The 19798-nt window shown below is 37.8% G+C and overlaps 1 protein-coding gene across 6 annotated transcripts in view; it reads left to right on the forward strand.

The window, feature by feature from the left end:
- Window positions 1-19798, forward strand: part of COL6A6 (collagen type VI alpha 6 chain) — a 154380-nt gene that overhangs the window by 75410 nt on the left and 59172 nt on the right. For all 6 annotated transcript variants that reach the window (XM_015445075.4, XM_005545737.5, XM_045385155.3 and 3 more), the window contains 10 exons: window positions 152-223; window positions 307-333; window positions 670-714; window positions 808-861; window positions 1905-1967; window positions 5883-5948; window positions 7256-7309; window positions 14177-14212; window positions 16133-16195; window positions 17873-17935. In XM_015445075.4, the coding sequence (XP_015300561.3) occupies window positions 152-223; window positions 307-333; window positions 670-714; window positions 808-861; window positions 1905-1967; window positions 5883-5948; window positions 7256-7309; window positions 14177-14212; window positions 16133-16195; window positions 17873-17935 (543 nt within the window). The remainder of the gene's footprint in view (window positions 1-151; window positions 224-306; window positions 334-669; window positions 715-807; window positions 862-1904; window positions 1968-5882; window positions 5949-7255; window positions 7310-14176; window positions 14213-16132; window positions 16196-17872; window positions 17936-19798) is intronic.

Below are 19798 nucleotides of genomic sequence, written 5' to 3' on the forward strand. Positions count from 1 at the left end.
TTATTTCCACTCTTAGTTTTTATAAGCAAAACTCTGGATTGTGAACCATGAGCATTCACACTTTTTCTGGTAACAACAAACTTGGCAAGTTTTCAAGACAGATTCCAGATTACAATAGAAAAAGCTCATTTGGATATGTGCCCTTTCTCAGGGAGAAAGAGGAGCCCCTGGACCAGTGGGAGAGCAAGGTACTAAGGGATGCTATGGCACCAAAGGTCCTAAGGTAAGGATTGCATTAGAGTATGGAGTTTTCTCAACATTAATTCCATTTTCCTACACTAACTATTACTGTCCTTTTATTTTCAGGGAAACAGGGGACTAAATGGACAGGAGGTATGGTACCAGGCACATCCATTTACCTACCTATATGTTATCTAGAAATATTTTTATTTTTGAGATTAAATTGATCAGTAAGTTATACAAATAAAGTTGTCATTGACTTTCCTTTTTTATTGCCAGCCATTTCATTTTGTTTCTTCCTCTCTTTCAGTACAGGCAATATATATTATTTGTTGATAGTTTCTATTACTGAGTAACCTTTAATATTACCTAGGCCCAGCCTAACAAAGAAGCTGTGTGTGAAACACAAAGATAGAGTTTTTGTTTGGCATCTGACTTCTTTCCACATGCATGTGATGTACTCTGTTCTAATCATATCTGTCTTTTCAGGGAGAAGCTGGGGAAAGTGGAATTGACGGACTAAACGGAGAACAGGTAGAGCCTTCTTGTACCATAGAGACCCTTCTGAGCTATTTACCGTTATGAAAATGAGAATTCTATTAATAGCTTTCCCTTCTTGTTTTTTAGGGTGATTATGGTCTTCCTGGAAGAAAAGGAGAAAAGGGTGATGAGGGATCCCAGGTAGGGATTTAAAAAGGAAGAACATGAAAATTGTTGTAGAGATTAAGGGTGTGATTGACAGAGTAGAATAACTACCGTGGGTGTATCAGTCAGCTATTGCTACAAAACTGTTTTGTGACAGTCATAAAACCTCAATCACATACAACGATGAACATTTATTTCTTATGTTTCTGAGGGGTTCAACTGATTGAGGCTGGACATGGCTCATGTCTGTAAGGTGGCCGGGGGCTTTACTCCATATGTCACTTACCGTCCTGGGACCAGGAGCTAGCCTAACCATGCTAGCCATGACCTTTTCATGCCCATAGCAAAAGCACAAGAAAGCAAGTGGGAACATACTAGAACTCGCAGGCCTTCTTCAGACCTAGGCTCAGAACTCTCTCCATGCTTGCATCTCTCTCTGTTGGCCAAATCAATGCATATTGCCAAACTCAGAGGAAGGGAATCTTGCCCACCAAAGTTGGAAGTCACTGTAGAGTTACATGGCAAAGGACACAGGAATAGGGAGAGGCGAAGAACTGGGGCCATCAATGACAAGCAGCTACCATAGTAAAAATAGAAGTGGGGTGTTGACAAGGGTCAGTGGTGCCAGGCAGCACATTGAAGAGTGAATGTCACTCATTCCCACCTAGAATGAATACCAACAGCAGCCATATTTTCATCCTCTACTTTGTCTTTAGAGTGTGAACAATTGAGTCAGAAACAACCGTCTTGGGCAAAGTGCATATTCTTTCTGAATCTCAGTTGCCTTATAAAAGAAAGATAATAAGGAATACCTGGTTCATAGAGTATTTGTAAAAAAACAACAAGATGACAAATATGTCTGGAATACAGACTTCACCACTGTGGCAAATAATTGAGTTCACTATTAAATTATATGGTGCTTGAAACTAATTTTTTCGGTTGTTCATCTTTCCAACTTAAAAATAGCCTTGGTAGAAAAATGTTTAATTATTCACACAAGGGAGAAGAAAAGCTCTTGTTTTTATTAATTTCATTAAAACTTCTTGTCTTGTTGTTCTTCTGATTTGTATTAACTTTAGGGAAGCCCAGGGAAGAGAGGGATTCCTGGTGACCATGGAGCAAAGGGCCTGCGAGGGGATCCCGTAAGTGCCGGGGCTGCATGGGCTGCGACTGGAGTTAGGGCTTGATTCCCATCAGTACTTCTGATAGGGAGTCTCGATTTCAAGGTACTACAGTAGTAACCCTGAGTTTAAAACACCGCAGGCATGATTGTAAAATTTTAAATTCAGGTACCTGTGCTAGATCCTCTTCATATACTGAATGAGTGTGAGCAGTGAAAAGCCCTTGTGTGTCTTTTGCAAATGCAGTTTTGTAAATACATACTCAGAGTTGTTCTTGTGCTTCAAAACAATGAAGAAATTCTGGTCCACTTTGTTATCTTCCAAGCACCTCAAAATACAGAATGAGAGAAACAAAGCCATCTCTTTTTTTTCTCCTCTTGTGTTAGTCTGTTCTCATATTGCTAATAAAGACATACCTAAGTCTGGGTAATGTATAAAGGTAGGAGGTTTAACTGACTCATAGTTCCACATGGCTGGGGGGCCCTCACAATCATGAAGAAAGAGCAAAGGGACATCTTGTATGGAGGCAGCAAGAGAGCTTGTGCAGGGGAACTTTCATTTATAAAACCATCAGATCTCCTGAGACTTACTACCACAAGAACAGTACGGGGGAACCACCCCCATGATTCAATTATTTCCACCTGGTGCCACCCTTGACATGTGGGGATTACTACAATTCAAGAGGAGATTTGGGAGGAGACACAGCCAAACCACTATCAGTTCTCCGAGAGTTTTTTCAATCAAGAATATCAGCCCCATTTCTTGTAACCCAAGCTGAGTAGGCAAAACTTACGAAATAAAGGCATTGCTCTTGCAGGGGCACAACCCAGTTGAGTAGGCATGACCCATGTTAAAGAAAAAGAAAAAGGACACAAGCCAATATGTAGGGAATATGCCAAGTCCAATAGAACACCAGTACTATAGGATTTTCATCACCATACCCACACTTAAGTAAGTCTCCAAAACCTTAATGAATTAAGACTTAGCTTTGTTTTTAAATGTTTATTGAACTGTAACATACATCAGAAAAGTCCCTGAATTATAAATACACAGCTTAATGAATGTAAATACACCTGTGTAGTCACCACCAGGTAAAGAAATAGAACATTACCAGCATCGCAGAAGCCCCCCTCATGCCCACCGCAGCCACTACTCCCCTTCCCCAAGGTAATCACTATCCTCTCACTATCAATCAGTTTTACGTGTTCTAGAACTTGAAATAAATGGAATCATATAAGTGTCTGCTCTTTTTTTTTTCTGGCTTCTTTTGCTTTATGCTTGTAAGATGAATTGATGTTGTGTATAATAATAGTTCATTCAATCTCATGGCTGCATTGCGTAGTATTTCATTGTGTGAGTATGCCATGATTTATTACTTATACTAATGATATGTGGGTTGTTCCCAGTTTTTGCTTTTATAAATAGTGCTGCTATGAATATTCTTATATATGTCTTTTGATGCACTTTTGTACGTATTTTTATTGGGTCTATATTTTAAGAGTAGAATTTTTGGATTATAATGTGTATGGCCATATTCAGATTGTCTTTACAGTCAAATGGTTTTCAAAAGTTTGTACTCATTTATACTCCCACTAGCAATGTATGAGAACAGTGTACTACACACTCATCAGAATGGTTACAATTTATAAAAAACAATACCAAGTGATGATAAGGATTTGGGACACCTGGGAATCTCATGAAATTCTTTTTTAATATATCCTCTTGTATACAATGGGTTGATCAGAGAAGGAATTCGATGCAATATATATGAACATGTAATGTTAGACAACTGTATTTAAAAAACAGAGGAATTCACGCATGAAGAAAACATTGTTGACTAAGTGACAACTTCTGATAAAAGTGTCCTGAGAATTTTCAAACTTCAAAGAATATTTAGAACCAAAGAACTATCCACATATAAGCATAACTTAGAAATATTCGTTCAAATACAGAGACATTTCAGTCATTCATATATGATGACCAAAAATTCATTTGGGGTATGGCTATATAACTTCCACTGATTTTGATCAGAATTTCTCCTAAATTGTCTGCTAAAGATAGTGTGATTATGTAGCATATTTAAAAGAGTCTGAATAACATAAAGAGCTTTAATTTTAAAAGAAATGTTCTGTGACTTCCAACTGTAAAACAACTCTATGCTTATTTACATGTGGCTTCAGTGTGTTGCTATTTCAGGAAAAATTTCAGATAAATAAATAGAACGTGATCAGTTTATTCTTAGGAAAACATGCAAATGGCACAAATTTTTGAAACCCTAAGCTTATTTAGATAGGCTTTATGATCACATGGAAGCGCATTTGGCTGTTCAGAATTTCCCATCTTGATGAACTGTTTGGAATTTCACACACTGGGAGTGTTTTTTCAATCTCAAGAAATATTGGGGGTAAACAGCTAAATCATTTTGACAACATTATTATAAGCCTGTGTTTAATTGTAAATTTGTGGAAGATAATGCTTTTTTGCCCAGTTGTATACATGTAGAAAGACTAAATCGGTTCATACTCACATTGACCAACTGTCTATATGCAATTTGGGTTGTTCTATTCTGTAAAATGTGCTGGTATACAATTCTTTTTATGTTACTTCTTCAAGTAGTTTAGAATTGAACTACAATAAGGGGCTTTTATGTCCAGTGGAATAAAATTCTGGACTTTACATGACCTCCCTTTTCCTTCCTTGCTTTTTCCACCAAAATACAATTTTCTGATATTGTAATTGAGGTATACCCTGCTTGGAGAATGCATGCAAATGGCGCAGATTTTTGAAAATATATTTAAGAGACAAATATTTAAACTTAAGGGAGAAAAAGAAGATGCAGAAAATGATATTTGGCTTTGGTAGGTGGAGGAAAGAAGCAATTTTTCACCTACGTTTTAGTAATATCAGTGTTATAAAGTAAATTCCAAACCCTTCTTTTTTACCCCATTAACTTATAAGCACTGTAAGTACAAAACCACTTGTTTAAAAAGCTTACTAAGCATCTGGAACAATGATATGTTCCTGCTGGTGACCGCAAATTACTTGTTGATTGATGAAGGAAATCTGAGCTGCTATCAGCCCGGCAGCCCCATAGCTGGTGCTCAGCAGGACTGGATAATTGTTGTCCTCTCTCAGTTTATTGGAGCATTGACTGAATTGACCAGATCAGTTGATTTTCTCAGCATCATGGAGACATAGCTCTGTTTGTGGTTCATACGACTCAAGCAAGAAAGACTTTGGTTTGGCCTGCTAAAGAGAATATCCCACAATGTATGTTTTGTTTTCAGTGAGTTCCTGGGAAATATTTGCATGAATAGTGGGAAAAATTCCAAATTTCAGGATTTTTTGAAAACCAGAAAAGTAGGAGTGAACATATGAGGGTAGCATATGGGAGTGCCCAGGTGTCCAGGAAGAGAAAGAGGGAGCCGGTGGCAGGTGGAATTCTCAGTGTCACTCAGAGTGCTTATTACATTATCAGGGTGGAACCTATTACAAATGTTTGTCTTTTCCCAAGGGTATGGTAGAATAAAATCTACCAACTTACCAACTCTCAAGTGTAACTTTGCCTAGCCTCCAAGAAAAAAGAGGAAAAGTTAAGAGAAGGGGTGGCAGTAACAAGAGGGGGTTCCTCCAGACCCAGGGTAAGAGTTGCCATGCACATGGGTCACATCACCCTGGCTTGCCTTGGCTGTGCCTTCTATGGAGAGCTCTTTCTCCCCACACACACACTTTAGGTCTCCATTCTGTCTCTGATAACGTCAAACACAGGAGGAAAAGAAAATACTTGTAAGCCATCTGTAATTTTAACCTATTTCTGCTTTCAAATGGCTTAGACTTGTCAACTTCTCGAGAGATAGCTAAATGTTATACATAAGTTACATTTTTAAGGAGAAATGTTCAAATATATTAACTTTTCTCTTTATTTTCTATTTTTAGGGGACTCCTGGAGTTGACAATAGTATAGAAGGACCCACAGGCTTGAAAGGAGAACGTGGAAGAGAAGTAATTATGTGGGCTTGTAAAATGATGCAACAACTGTGGGGCTCAAGTTCTTAGTGGTAGAATATGAAATGCTTAACAAAAAAATTGTAGTCAAAGTGGATATACTTGGTACAGATAAACTATTATTAGGAGCAAAATGATCTTTTCTCCTGCCTATGTACTATGGGATTTGAGAAACATTCTTGTCTTCCTCCTCTAAATTTGGGGTGACTTGATTCACCAAGACATATCCTCGAGGTCTTCATTCATGAATATAAGCATTGGAACTCTAACTTAAAATGTAGGGCTAGCTGATAGAAACAACTGTGCTAGCAAAAGAGTTGCTGGCCTTTCCAGTATCTGGAGGTAACATACCCTAAAAACACGTATTAGTAGTACATGATAAAGGGAACAAGATCTGGTGGGTAGATGTGGTCCACACAATCAAGAAAAGTTCTTGGGATTAATCTCATTAAGTCACAATGTGTTCATCAAAAACCTGTTTTCAGTATTTAAAAATAGTTATCTAAAAAATGTGTGTCACTGGATTTTTTTGGATAATGTTCCCTTGACTGTACCTACGGAAGAAGTATGATATATAGTGGAAAGAACTGTGGAGACAGCCCTAGGTCCTATCTCATGCTCCATAACTTACCAGCTCTGGGTCTTGGGCTACTTTCTGTAAACCCCAATTTTCTCATCTGCAAAATAGGGTGAATAGCCTACTTTAGAAGGTCATGATGGGAATTAATGATATTTAATTTAATGACATTAAAACCTTCAGTAAATATTGTCTGCCATTATTAGTAAGTGGTAAATGTAAGTCTCATAGGAGACTCATAAATTATTGCATACTTTTGTGTCTAGTGATCCTCTGTAGTGATCGTACAAGTCTTTGTATTATGAGACTTTATTTACAGTAAGGTAATAATCCGTTTGATTAGCCAAACAGATCAAGCGATTCAAAAGTAGAAATCCAAACCAGTAGTACCTGACACATAGTATGCTTAAGTTATCCACACCGTGGCAATGTAGTAGGGATAGTTCGAATTATCTGAGACATGTACCCCAAATACAACTTAGACGGTAGTGATGAATGATGAACAGATGAAGCCATGTCATATAGCTTTTTTCTCCTGCAATTCCTCATGACTCACATGGAAATGTGACTTATTTTCAGTAGAGTTCATGCCATTTTCCAAAGGAAAGGTAACTTTCTCATTGGTATGTAAACCTATCTCTCCTCCCTGGAGTAAAAATTGGTGTTAAAGATGAACTCTGTCAATGCTGCATAATTACCATCACACATCTATCTGTTCCTTTGACAGGGTAGAAGAGGCTGGCCAGGCCCCCCCGGGACACCAGGCTCCAGAAGAAGGACAGTAAGACCCCTTCTAGACAAGGAAACCCACTGTACTGGTGGCTTATTTTGTGGTGAAAATGGCTGACTTGGGGGAGTGGGTGGGATGGTTCTGCTGGAGCTCACTATCTTGGGGAAGCTAACTTAGGGCATCTGGCGGACTAGGGCTGGCAAAGGACTTGGGAAAGCCCTGGAAGCTGAGGTAGGAAAGTGCTGACTACAGAAGAGTTCACCAGTCAGGAGAGAGAGCTGGGCAAAGAAAACCAAAAAAGCCTCCAACTAGGGGAAAAGTGGTCAAAGTGTGGCCTACTAGCTAGGTTGAGATCACCTGTGATAGCGTTTTAAATCCAAATTATTCTACTCTTTTTCTGCCAAACTATATGACTATTAAGAAAAGAATGGAGATAATTAAAAAGTCAAGAAACAATAGATGCTGGTGAGAATGTGGAGAAATAGGAATGCTTTTACACTGTTGGTGGGAATGTAAATTAGCTCAACCATTGTGGAAGACAGTATGACAATTCCTCAAGGATCTAGAACCAGAAATACCATTTTACCCAGCAATCCCATTACTAGGCTATACCAAAAGGAATATAAATCATTCTACTATAAAAGCACATGCACACATGTTTATTGCAGCACTATTTACAATAGCAAAGACATGGAACCAACCCAAATGCCCATCAATGATAGACTGGATAAAGAAAATGTGGTACATATACACCATGGAATACTATGCAGCCATAAAAAGGAATGAGATCATGTCCTTTGCAGGGACATGGATGAAGCTGGAGCCATCATCCTCAGGAAACTAACACAGGAACAGAAAACCAAACACTTCATGTTCTCATTCATAAGTGGGAGTTGAACACTGAGAACACATGGACACAGGGGAACAACACGCACCTGGGCCAGTTGGGGGTTGGGGGGCCAGGGGAGTGAGAGCATTAGGATAAATAGCTAATGCTTGCAGGGAATAAAACCTAGATGAACAGTTGATAGGTGCAGCAAACATGGCACACATACGCTTATGTAACCTACACATTCTGCACTTGCATCCCAGAACTTAAAGTAAAATAAAAATAAGAAGAAAAAAGAAAAAAAAGGAGAAAGAAAAGAAGTCAGTCCTGGTATAGGCATATCTGAGACTGAAATTCGGTCACTTGCTTGTTGGGGGTGCAGTTTTGGTTTGTTCTTTATTTGTTTTGTCATTTTTTTCATTAAGTACTTTAAAAATTTTCTGCGTTTGTGCAGAAAAGCACAGAGATTATAAAAGAAAATATTCAATAAGAAGAGATAACTTTAATAAAATATACTTAGATGCCTACATCAACTTCTAAATTAGGCTTTCTTGTTTCATTTTGCTAGGTTTTCTTTCCGTTCTTTATGTAGTTATCCAGCTTTCAATTTCCCTCACCCCCTCCCAAATATGAAATGCTTTAAAATTAAGCACAAGTAGAAACTACTTTAGTATATTGCATTTATTACACATCGTCTTTTCTGAGCAGAAGTTTGTAGAACCAGCTATTATACTCCATCAAAAAATATTTGTTTATCTTGGAGCATACCCGTGTTCTTTGCAAGGCAGAGAAAATGAAAAGAAAAGAGATTACATTTAAAATATGCAGAATTTGATTGCTGGAAAAGTGCTTTACTAATGCAGTTTCAATGCATATAAAGAAATGCATTTGCTATTCATTTCACTTTCTAAAAGGGTGTAGACAGCTTATATACCCCTGGAAAATATTTTCAACTTAAAGAATATCATCCAGGAAATCCTGGCATGTAAGGATGTACTTTCACTGTTTTATAGTCTCCGGGGGCTAATGCAATATTGCTATGTATTATTTAAACCACACCACTCCCATGAAATATGACCCTCATCTTGGGTTATAGATTCACACATGTCATTCAGGAGTAAAAGTGGGACTTCCAGTTGAAATGGCAGAATAAAGATGTTTTCATACTATTCCTCTTATGTGCATCTCACCAAAAACAACAAAAGAAATTAAAAATGGTGAAACAAAGAATAACCACAGCTTCAAGCTGCAAATAATGACAAATACCAGCCAACTGTTTTTAAATCTCAACCCTAATGAGTAAGGATTTAGAAAGCTGAACATCAAGTGTGACCTCATGCAGGAATGAGATTTCTTCAAAACTGACTGCCGTAGTCCTGAAGAAACTGGTGAACAAAATCCAGGGACATGGTAGATTTTGAGAGAAGCAGGGAATATACACATAGGACCACAGTTCGACAGCAGAGGCAAAATGAGAAATGGAAAATATTCCACTTTTATTATGTACAACTAGCAACCAAGGCCACGGAGGCAAACGATGAGGAGAGGCAACAGTGTCTGTCACAACACAGAGAAACTATGACTTAAGGGGCTTCATGTGAGTGCCATGAATCCCTTAAACATCAATAGTAGAAGGAAGATGTAGCTCTAAGGTAAAAGAAATCATTTGTTTGATGAGAAAGTGTTTGAGGCAACATATCTGTGTGAAAGCTACCAGCCCTGTTCCAGCCACACATCCCCATAATTTCTTCAATAAACAAGTGGTCCTATTCAAAGATGGTGAATGGTCAGGAACATTAATAATCTTTATTAATTAGATGATTAATCAGAACATAAAGCTGCAAGAGAAAGGAAACCATGGGCAAAGGGCAGATGAAGCCTCATTAGAAGAGGAATTATTCAAGGAAAAATTTGAATTCCGGCAAATAGTTCTTTAGAGTCTCAAAGAAGTGAAGATAACATTATTGCTCTTAAAGTTTGAAGCACAGACAAGACAATAGAAAGTGAAGAAAGCAAGTTGGCAGTGCTTGAGGAGCAACGGAAGGGAAACAGTAGAGATGTAAGATATGTTAACACCTGACATTTCTATTCTTTGTTTTTTCTTCTATTCAAGTAAAATTAGATGTAATATTTTAATTTTAAAATAGTTTAATGTCTCTTTAATGAAACACTATTTAGAATTTTATCTGTATGAATGAGTATAGAAGATGTCAGGAATCATGATTAACATAGTATTTCTAGATGGAGGAGTTGGGTGATTTAAATTTTTTTTCTATATTCTTTGTATTCAAATATTTTTTAAATCAGCATATATCATTCTCATAACAGTAAAGTCATTCTTTGAGAAAGTAGAAAAATCTAATGTTCACTGCAGAACTCTAAAATGAATGTTACAATGAGCATGGAGGACTTATCAGTGCACTTAAGTTCTGCTAAGCTGGTAAGTGATTGGAGGATGGCCAGTGGTAGGAGTGGCATTCTGGGAAATAAACAGCAAATCTGACCTTTACTCATTTGAACACCTACAATCCACCAGCAACACTACTAAATACTAGAAATAAACTCAACTACAAGCTTAACTAAGACCATGTTTCCTGTCAAGGAACTTAAGAATCATGTTATAGAGTGTGGTTCCTCAGCCTCAGCACTATTGGCATTTGGGTTAAACAATTTTCTGCTATAGGGGGCTGTCTTGTGCATTGTAGAAGATGCATGTTATGTATTATCATGTTATGATGATGTTAACATCATCCCTGGCCTCTGCCCACTAGCTGCCAGTAACACCCCTGACCTGTAACAATGAAAAATGTCTCCAGATATTGCTAAGTGTTTTCTGGGGAAAGGGAGGGTGCTAAATCCCCGCTTCCTGTTGAGAATCACTTTGTAGGAGGGGATGGACCTGTAGAGTTAATAAGCTGTTACCAGTGCTGTGCTAGCAGACTATAATGAATTCGGGAGAAAGGCAGGAAGGAGGGACAAGAAGGAAGAATCTGGGTTAGAATGTGATAATTCTGTGGGGAAGATGAGGAAGAAAGTGGGGGCCGTCTCTTTCTGAGCCAAACCTGAGAATTAAAACAGATTCTTGTGCCGAGGATAATGAGAAGCAACTGTAGCCTGAAATTAATGCATATCTTTCATTCTTGGTTAGTCTAGAGGGCTGTTAGTTATGACTTGCCCTTTTCATCCCTCTTGGCACTAGTTTAGAGGATCCTGAAGCGGTGTTGGACAATTGTTCATCATTGTAAATGCTTGCCATTAAGACTCAGTATTAATGTGATGTTTTATCATTCAGAATGTCCTGCTTTTTACCTGATAATTCTCCATCCCGATGGTTCTATATCCAGGAAATCGGGTCCTATGAACAACCAGAAAGCCAGGCTTTGGGGAACGAAGGACTGAGTACCCTGTTCTTGCCCATCTTCTTCTCAGGTCCCTTTGGGGAGATTTTCTCTCCTGATGTGCCCATTCACAGTCTATTTAAAGATAAGTCAGGGTGTCTAGATGTGTTATCAGACATCTGCAAGTCCTTGGGTAAACCATTAAGATATTTTGGAAAATCGTCTTTCTCATATAAAACACGTGAAATTTTTAGGCAAAATTGCAAAATCATCTTCCATATTTCCTTGTTTTCTGTCTCTCACAGCAACCCAATGTATCTCTCCCATGACTTTCATTTGGAGCTTAAATCCCAAGTAACCATTAACAAAGGTGCTATGCGATCATTTCTGAAGATGTTTTCATTATTTGCGTGAATGGCGGATAAAAGTCTTTCCCATCCATTAGGCTTATAAACTAACTAGGGTCAGGAGTCAGATTTTGTTCACCACCACCCAGCCCAGTTCCTAGAAAGGAACAGGAACTCAATAAACATGTGTCACAATAATTTATTTTCAGCAAGCCCTTTTAAAATCAAACCTTAAAGACACAAGGGGAAAAAAATGTTTATTGATGATGTTTGAAACATTGTGACAGCAAGCCAGAGGTAGATTTTTGAACATGGAGGTCTGTTCCACTTCCCTTAAACATGCAGAAAGCTCTTTATTTTGCTGGAATATAAAGTTCCATTCAGTTCCTCTTACCACAACCAGATGTATCTACATGCAGCTGGGGTCTGACCATGTACTTTTCCAACTCGAAAAACCCTAGTGGCCTCTGCTAAATGTTGTAGGAACCTTTCAGCCTAGTAACCCTGCTACTTCCCTTTCTTCTCACACTTTTGACACAGATGGCCTTACTGCTACTACCAAATATGCTTCCTGTTTTTCTGTCTACTTCATAGCTTAGGCTGTACCTCTTCTGGAAAGACCTGATACATTCTCTGCCTGTAGGACTGCTACCCATCCTCTGAAACACCCATCTCAAAAAAATCTTCTCCCAGGAAGCTTTTCCTTATTTGACCAACTGGATGTGATTGCTCTCTTTAAAACTTGTGTTTCTATCTTTTCCCCTTTTTTATGGCATTTGCAATACTTTGCCTTGTAAATATTTGTAATATGTATCTCCTCCTCCCAAACCCAAAGAATGAGGGCCTCCTGAGGTCAGGAATGTGTGTGTGTGTGTGTGTGATCTTTATGCTCCCATATTTCCCATCTAGTGTGTTTTGTGGGTAGTATATTTTTCAAATGAAAATATCTATTGCTATTTGTCAAATGGAAATATCTACTGATATTTTTCTGAATAAAAGAGAAGTGAATTGAATCAGAACAGAGAAACCCATGTGCTGAAGGAAGGGAAACAGCTTATTTTCCTCCCTCTGATAGACGATTTAGGGTTTCATCTCAAGATGATTCATCAGTTTTGTAAAAATAAAATAAAATAAAGACCTCTAAGCATTTCCCCGAAATACAGTCTGTTTCTTATGTAACAATAGTGTATTGGTCCATTTTCACGCTGCTGAGAAAGACATAGCTGAGACTGGGTAATTTATAAAAAGAGGTTAAATGGAGTCACAGTTCCACGTGGCTGGGGAGGCCCCACAATCATGGTAAAGGTGAAAGGCATGTCTTACATGGTGGCAGGCAAGAGAGAATGAGAGCCAAGTGTAAGGGGAAACCTCTTATACAATTATCAGATCTCATGAGACTTATTCACTACCCTGAGAACAGTATGAGGGAAACCACCCCCATGATTCACTTATCTCCCACTGGGTCCCTCCCACAACATGTGGGAATTCTGGGAGCTACAATTCAAGGTGAGATTTGGGTGGGGACACAGCCAAACCATATCAAATAGATTTTGACTGAAATAGGATTATCAGAATTTCAAGTTTGAAATACTGGCCTCTCGGAGAACATCTCAAATTTCAATCAAGACAATGTCTGATTTTATTGAATTTTGCAAATGCTGGGGTTTACTTTTACTATAACATTACTGAATGATCCTAAGTTAGACAACAAAATGCCATTGTCTCTTGAATTCCAGGTCTATGAAATATTGATCTAGAATATATCTAGACCCTACACTTACGTATGACAGTGGCAGGAAAACCCACTTGATTATGTAGCATCATTTTGATTGGATATTAATATACTGGATGGAGTAGCTTTTGAATGCTTGGGAAAATTCATTTTTCTCAGGTAAACATTGGCTTTTTAAAAATAAAATTAGTTTGGCCATCTTTATGTCTGAACTTTATTATAAAGTACATGGAGTCAATTATCCCAGTTTTTCCTCTGGAGCCAGTTTGGCTAGTTTACCCCTGATTTCTGACTTCCTTGGTAGTGCTTCAGGAAAAATAAAAGAAATAAAATTCAAATAAGTCAATCTGCAGCTTGTGAACAGCTCTAGTAAAAGTTTAATAGAGAACAAATTATTGACCACAGTCTGTTCTCATAAGTATCTGTAGATTTCAATTGTCTATTATTTCTATTGTCAGTTATTTCAAAGAGACAAATATTCTATTGCCCTAGGGTAGAAACGTAGATTTAGCAGTGTTTTGCTTTCATGGTACAGTGGAAAATTGAATGTTGTAAGCACTTTGTGGGAATTTTTATGTATGCTGGTGCCTTAAAGTGTCCATTATGAATTTAAATCATATAAAAAAGCATTCTTTCTGAATTAAAGATATCTACCTTTTTCTTCTATTTTAGGCAGCTCATGGCAGAAGGGGACATACAGGCCCACAGGTACAACGATTTTTCCCCTTAACTCCAAATGACAAATATTGCATCCAATCAAGGAGCTGGAATAAAGGCTCTGTAAAGTCTCTAAACTTCCCCTTTTGATGATATTGGTTATGGAATAGAATGCTGGAAAAATTTTAGGTTAAGATTTTAAGAGTTCATATTTTAAAATGATGTGGGAACTTTGGTCAAAAACCGTAAAAAAATAATGGCCAGAGATGTACTTAGTACAATTACTGTTAAAGTTAACTTTGCTTGGATATTAAGTACAAACTTGAATAACTTAGTAGATGACCTTTGTTTTATGTTTTCATTTAACTTTGGAATCTTACAATTATTAAAAAAAACCCATATAAGCCAAAATAATACAATAAAACTCTTGTACAAATTGGATAGTCTGAGTATTTTGATCAAAAAGTCAGTTAAATCAAAAACCATATCCCATTCTCATTGCGCATGTTGGTGATACATTATATGTGTTTCATGAAGCTGTAATATTTATGAAAGAGTGGTTGTGACTTACAATTTTGTAAAACACACATCCTCAGATTAAAAATATAGTGAGGATAAATAATCCACTCTTAATGGCAACATGGTGAGACTCCAGAATGTTAAAGGTAAAAAACATCTTAAAAATTACCAGAGAGAAAAGATAGCTTTACTCATGAAAAGATTGACAAATTAGATTGCAGCAACTTCTGTTCAGCAATAATACATGCCAGAAAATAACAGAGTAATATCCTGAAGGTACAGTGGAAAAATAATTGTTAACTTAGAATTTTATACCTAAACTATGAGTAGTGTAAAATAGACACTTTTAGACAAAGAGAGCTTACCATCCAGACATTATGCCTCCCTCCCACATACTTTATCTGTTTCTGCTTCTGTAACAAAATACCTTAAACTGGTAATTTATAAACAACGGAATTTTATTTCTTATAGTTCTAGAGGCTGGGAAGTCCAAGATCACGACATGAGCAGGTTCAGTGTCTCGTGAGGGCTTGCTGTTCACTCCAGAAATGGTGCCTTCTTGCTGCATCCACACATGGCGGAAGGGGCTAACAGCTACCTTGAGCCTCTTTATAAAGGCACTAATCTCATTCAAGAGGTTGGAGCCCTCATGACCTAAACACCTTCTAAAGGCCCCACCTCTTAATACTATTACATGGAGGATTAATTTTCAACATAATGCATTTTGAAGAAATACACACATTCAGACTACAGCACATTTCAAGGTTGGACTTCAGCAAAAAGGAGAACCTACCCAGAAAAATGGCATGATATAAATGAAATGAAATTGGAGACAGAAGGTGTTAAATTTTTTTTCTGATTTCTAGGAAAAGTTTTCTGTAAGTCCATTTAATCACATCCAACTATATAACAACTGAAATATAAACTTAGGCTCTCCTAATAGTTGCCTAAATTATAAACTTTTTGAATTCTTTATGCTTTTTTATAATTCTTGTCTGTGACCAAATTCAAGAACAATATGAAGAGAATACTCAACTTTTGTTCCCTAGATATTTAATTGATTTGAATATAAATATTAATATAATGGTGTAAGATGCTCGAAGATGTTTGAAGAAAATGTGAACTAAATTTTGAGTGTTTTTAAGGTCACATGGCTAAGTTAGATATAATACAAATTGTATAGGAAAGGGGTTGGGGCTGCGTGTGTGCATGCGTGCATATAAAGATGGAAAGGAAATACACCAGCATACTAGCTGTGGTTATCTCTGCTTGATGAGATTATACGTTTTTATTTTCTTCGTATTTGCATTTATTTTTCACTTTTTTTTTTTTTTTTTTTTTGGAAAGATCCTGCATTGACATTGTGACTGAAAAAATATTTATAAGCTTGCAGGTAAAGGAGACAAAATTTTCAGGAAACAGTGTTAACAGATTGATACTTTCTCACCACAGGGAATAGCAGGCATCCCAGGACCAGATGGACTTGAAGGCTCCCTGGGACTTAAGGGCCCTCAGGTACATATCAAGACCAATCAGGGTGGGAGAACATAAAGAAGAATCTGGGAATGGAAAAATCTGAGGACCTGATAGAAACCGTCAAATCCCCCTTGCAGAATTCCAGATGTTTAAAGTTTTCACGGTAATAAAGTAAGGAAACGACACAGTTTGAACTCATGCAGCACTTGGTCTGCTTTAAGTTTTGTCCCAGTCAAGAAGTGAAAAGTGAATGAGCAGGCTAGGCAGTGGTCCCTGTGTACAGGGTTCAGGGTAAGTAGGATATTCCAGGGAGATCTTGAGCCAAGGAAAATGTTGAACCTCAGATCTGGGAATTGTGGTCAATTTAGCATAGTAATAGTTCAGTGTTACATATCTTGGTGCTCAAGATGTAGAAAAATTGGCTTTATTCTTAGGAAAGAATTGCTCGAAAGACAGCTGGAGACATCAGCGGGGTGATCTGCAGTGCAGCACTCAGCCTGCGCTTGCCAGCTCGCTTCTCCAGGGAGCTACCTCCAGCACTTTTTCCTTTGCAAGGAACAAGCCATACTTGGCTCTTTACACTGATCACATGAGGGGTCGCATGAGGGGTCACATGAGGGGACAGAGAGAGCAAAATTTAGCTAAAATGTTAAGATAAGGGAAAGGAGGTCCTAGCAAATACTGAGATGAAAGAAAGGCCAGACCACAAAAAAGTTAGAACTTTTTTTTTCCTCTCCAAATTTAGTTTTGAAAGCTTAAGGAATAAGTGTACTATTTGGCATAGGCAGGACGATCAATGGTTCTGCTATTTTTCAGAGTTTTAATCCACATAGTTTAAAAAAGTAACTATTATATGTTGGCAGCTTGTTACATGGAAGTTGAGCAAAATATCCTTAAACATCAGAAGGGAAAGTTTGTTCACATTTTGCCAAGATTCAGAGCAGTGAACAGTCTTCCCCTTGGACCTTTATCTCTTCCTAGCTTGATTACTTTTCTTTGTTGTTGCTTTCCAGCTGAGGAAAGCTCACTGTTTTATTTTTATTTTTTACCTTCAAGCGAGAAATAGTTGCCACTGGGGTTGTAGGGAGGCATTTCAATAGATTGACTAGCTTTATTTCATGCTAAGGAAGTAATACTACAGCATCCCTTCTTCCATTTTATAGAAACTTACTGTTTCTTAATGGTGTAACTTAAAAGCAGAGGCAAAAACCAAACACAGCATGGAAGTTTCTCTGCATAACATATGAAAGCCACAGCTAATAGGCAGTATCACATTCCAAAAATAGAAATAGTCAGATTTCATCTTACCACATACCATATCTTGTTTATGACCAGTCTTTAGTGTGGTGATTGAATAGAAAACTTATTTAAATGTTCTGGTTTCAGATTTATATTTGTAAGGAATATTTTTCTTTTTAACAGAAGAAATGTAGGGAAATATAGAAAGCAATATGGAAAAGCTCAACCATTCAGTATTTTTTCCAAGCCCCAGTCAGTTTGACTGCAAATCCTCAACTGCCTAAATTTCAGATTGGACATTCATGTTCCTGCATGAATGAGAATGAGCTCCACAGGCCAGGATGGAAGGAAAGGCGTGATTGGAGCTCTCTTTCCCATTTCTGTCCATGTTACTTAGTATTTCTACTTGTAATATTCAATTTAATATTCAATGTTCTCTTTCAGGCAAAAAATAATGCTTTAATTCTATGTACTTAGGGCCCAAGAGGAGAGGCTGGTGTGAAAGGAGAAAAAGGAGGTGTGGGAAGTAAAGGTCCCCAGGTATGTAATGAGATAAATGATTGCATCTGACTTTGATCTTGGCTTGATACGTCTTTGTGGTTTCTTTCATGCAGGTGGAGTTATTTACTGCTTGGGAACCAGGAAAATGTATTAGGTTTGACTTCAGCTCAATGTGGTGGCCACGTCACATCATGGTCCCTCTTGCAGAGCAGGCTATCACTATCAGACACAGAGGGAGAAAATCAAGCCCTCTTTGCCTCAGCTGCTCAGCTATGTAAATCAGGTCACATCACTCCCCTGATCTCAATCCTTGTGGGGTTTCCCATCCCCACCCCACCCCCAGAATACAGCCTACTTTAGTAGTCCTCAAACTGGCTAAATATGAGAATCTCCTGGGGGAATTATAAAACATTCCACCACCTAGAACCCTTCCCAGGACACTTAAATCAGAATCTCTGGCAATGAGGCCAGGGTAGCAGTAATTTAACTTCTCCCTAGGAGATCTTAATGTAGACTTAGGGTTAGGAATGACTGCTCTGCATTAGCACTGCTCCGGCTTCACAGTGCAGAAGAACCCCCTAGAGGAGATTGTTAAGTAGAGAACTTGTTAAAGTGCAGATTCTGAGTCAGCAGGTCTAGGGCAGGGCCTGAGATTCTGCACTTCTAGGGCACTCCCAGATGATGCTGATGCTGCTGGTCCAGACCACATTTTTAATAGAACGGCCCTATGTGATCTGGCCCTCATCTACCTGCTATCAATATTATTTGTTTAGCTGTTTGCCTGTCTCTCCTTCTATATTGCAAGTTCCATAAAGGATAGGACTTTGTTTTATTACGCTCTATTCCTGGAGTCCAGAATATCAGTACCTGGCACATAGTAGAGCTCAACACATATTTGAATATTGAATCAAACAATAAATGAATGAATGAGACACACTTGGGAATTGTGTTCTCCACTAACACTAGGGTAAAAGGAGTCCATTGCTTGTGTGGATTAGTTTAACCGGGCAGTCCAATATGCAAGTGGTTGTGTTTATCACCAGAACGTTTAAGAAAATTTAAGAGGCTATTTGCATAAACTTGTATCTCATGACACTATTTTTTAATTATAACTTTTATTTTAGGTCTAGAAGTACACATGCAGGTTTGTTATAGAGGCAAACTGCATGTCATGAGGGTTTGACATACATATTATTTTGCCACCCAGATAATAAGCATAGTACCAAATTAAGTATTTTTTTCTGATCCTTTCCCATCCTTTACTTTCAAGTAGGCCCCAGTGCCTGTTGTTCCCCTCTTTGTGTCCATGTGTTCTTGTTGTTTAGCTCCCACTTGTAAGTGAGAACATGTAGTATTTGTTTTTCTGTTCCTGTGGTAGTTTGCTTAGGATAATGGCCTCCAGCTTCATCTATGTTGCTGCAAAGGACATGATCTCGTTCTTTTTTATGGCTGTATAGTATTCCATGATGTATATTTACTACATTGTCTTTTTCCATTCTACTGTTGTTGGGCATTTAGGTTGATTCCATGTCCTTGCTATTGTGAATAGTGCTGCAATTAATGTACACATGCATGTGTCTTTATGGTAGAATGATTTATATTCTTTTGGGTAAATACCCAATAATGGGATTGCTGGGTTGAATGGTGATACTGTTTCAAGTTCTTTGAGGTATCACCACACTGCTTTCCACAATGGCTGAACTAATGTACGGTCCCACCAGGAGTGTGTAAGTGTTCTATTTTCTCTACAACCTCACTAACATCTGTTATTTCTTGACTTTTTAATAATAGCCATTCTGACTGTATCTCACTGTGGTTTTGATTTGAATTTCTCTAATGATCAGTGATTTTCAGCATTTTGTAATAATACAGAACTGTGTTTGATACTACAAAAAATATAAG

This window comes from Macaca fascicularis, chromosome 2 (genome assembly GCF_037993035.2).
Source record: "Macaca fascicularis isolate 582-1 chromosome 2, T2T-MFA8v1.1".
Classification (NCBI taxonomy): domain Eukaryota; kingdom Metazoa; phylum Chordata; class Mammalia; order Primates; family Cercopithecidae; genus Macaca; species Macaca fascicularis.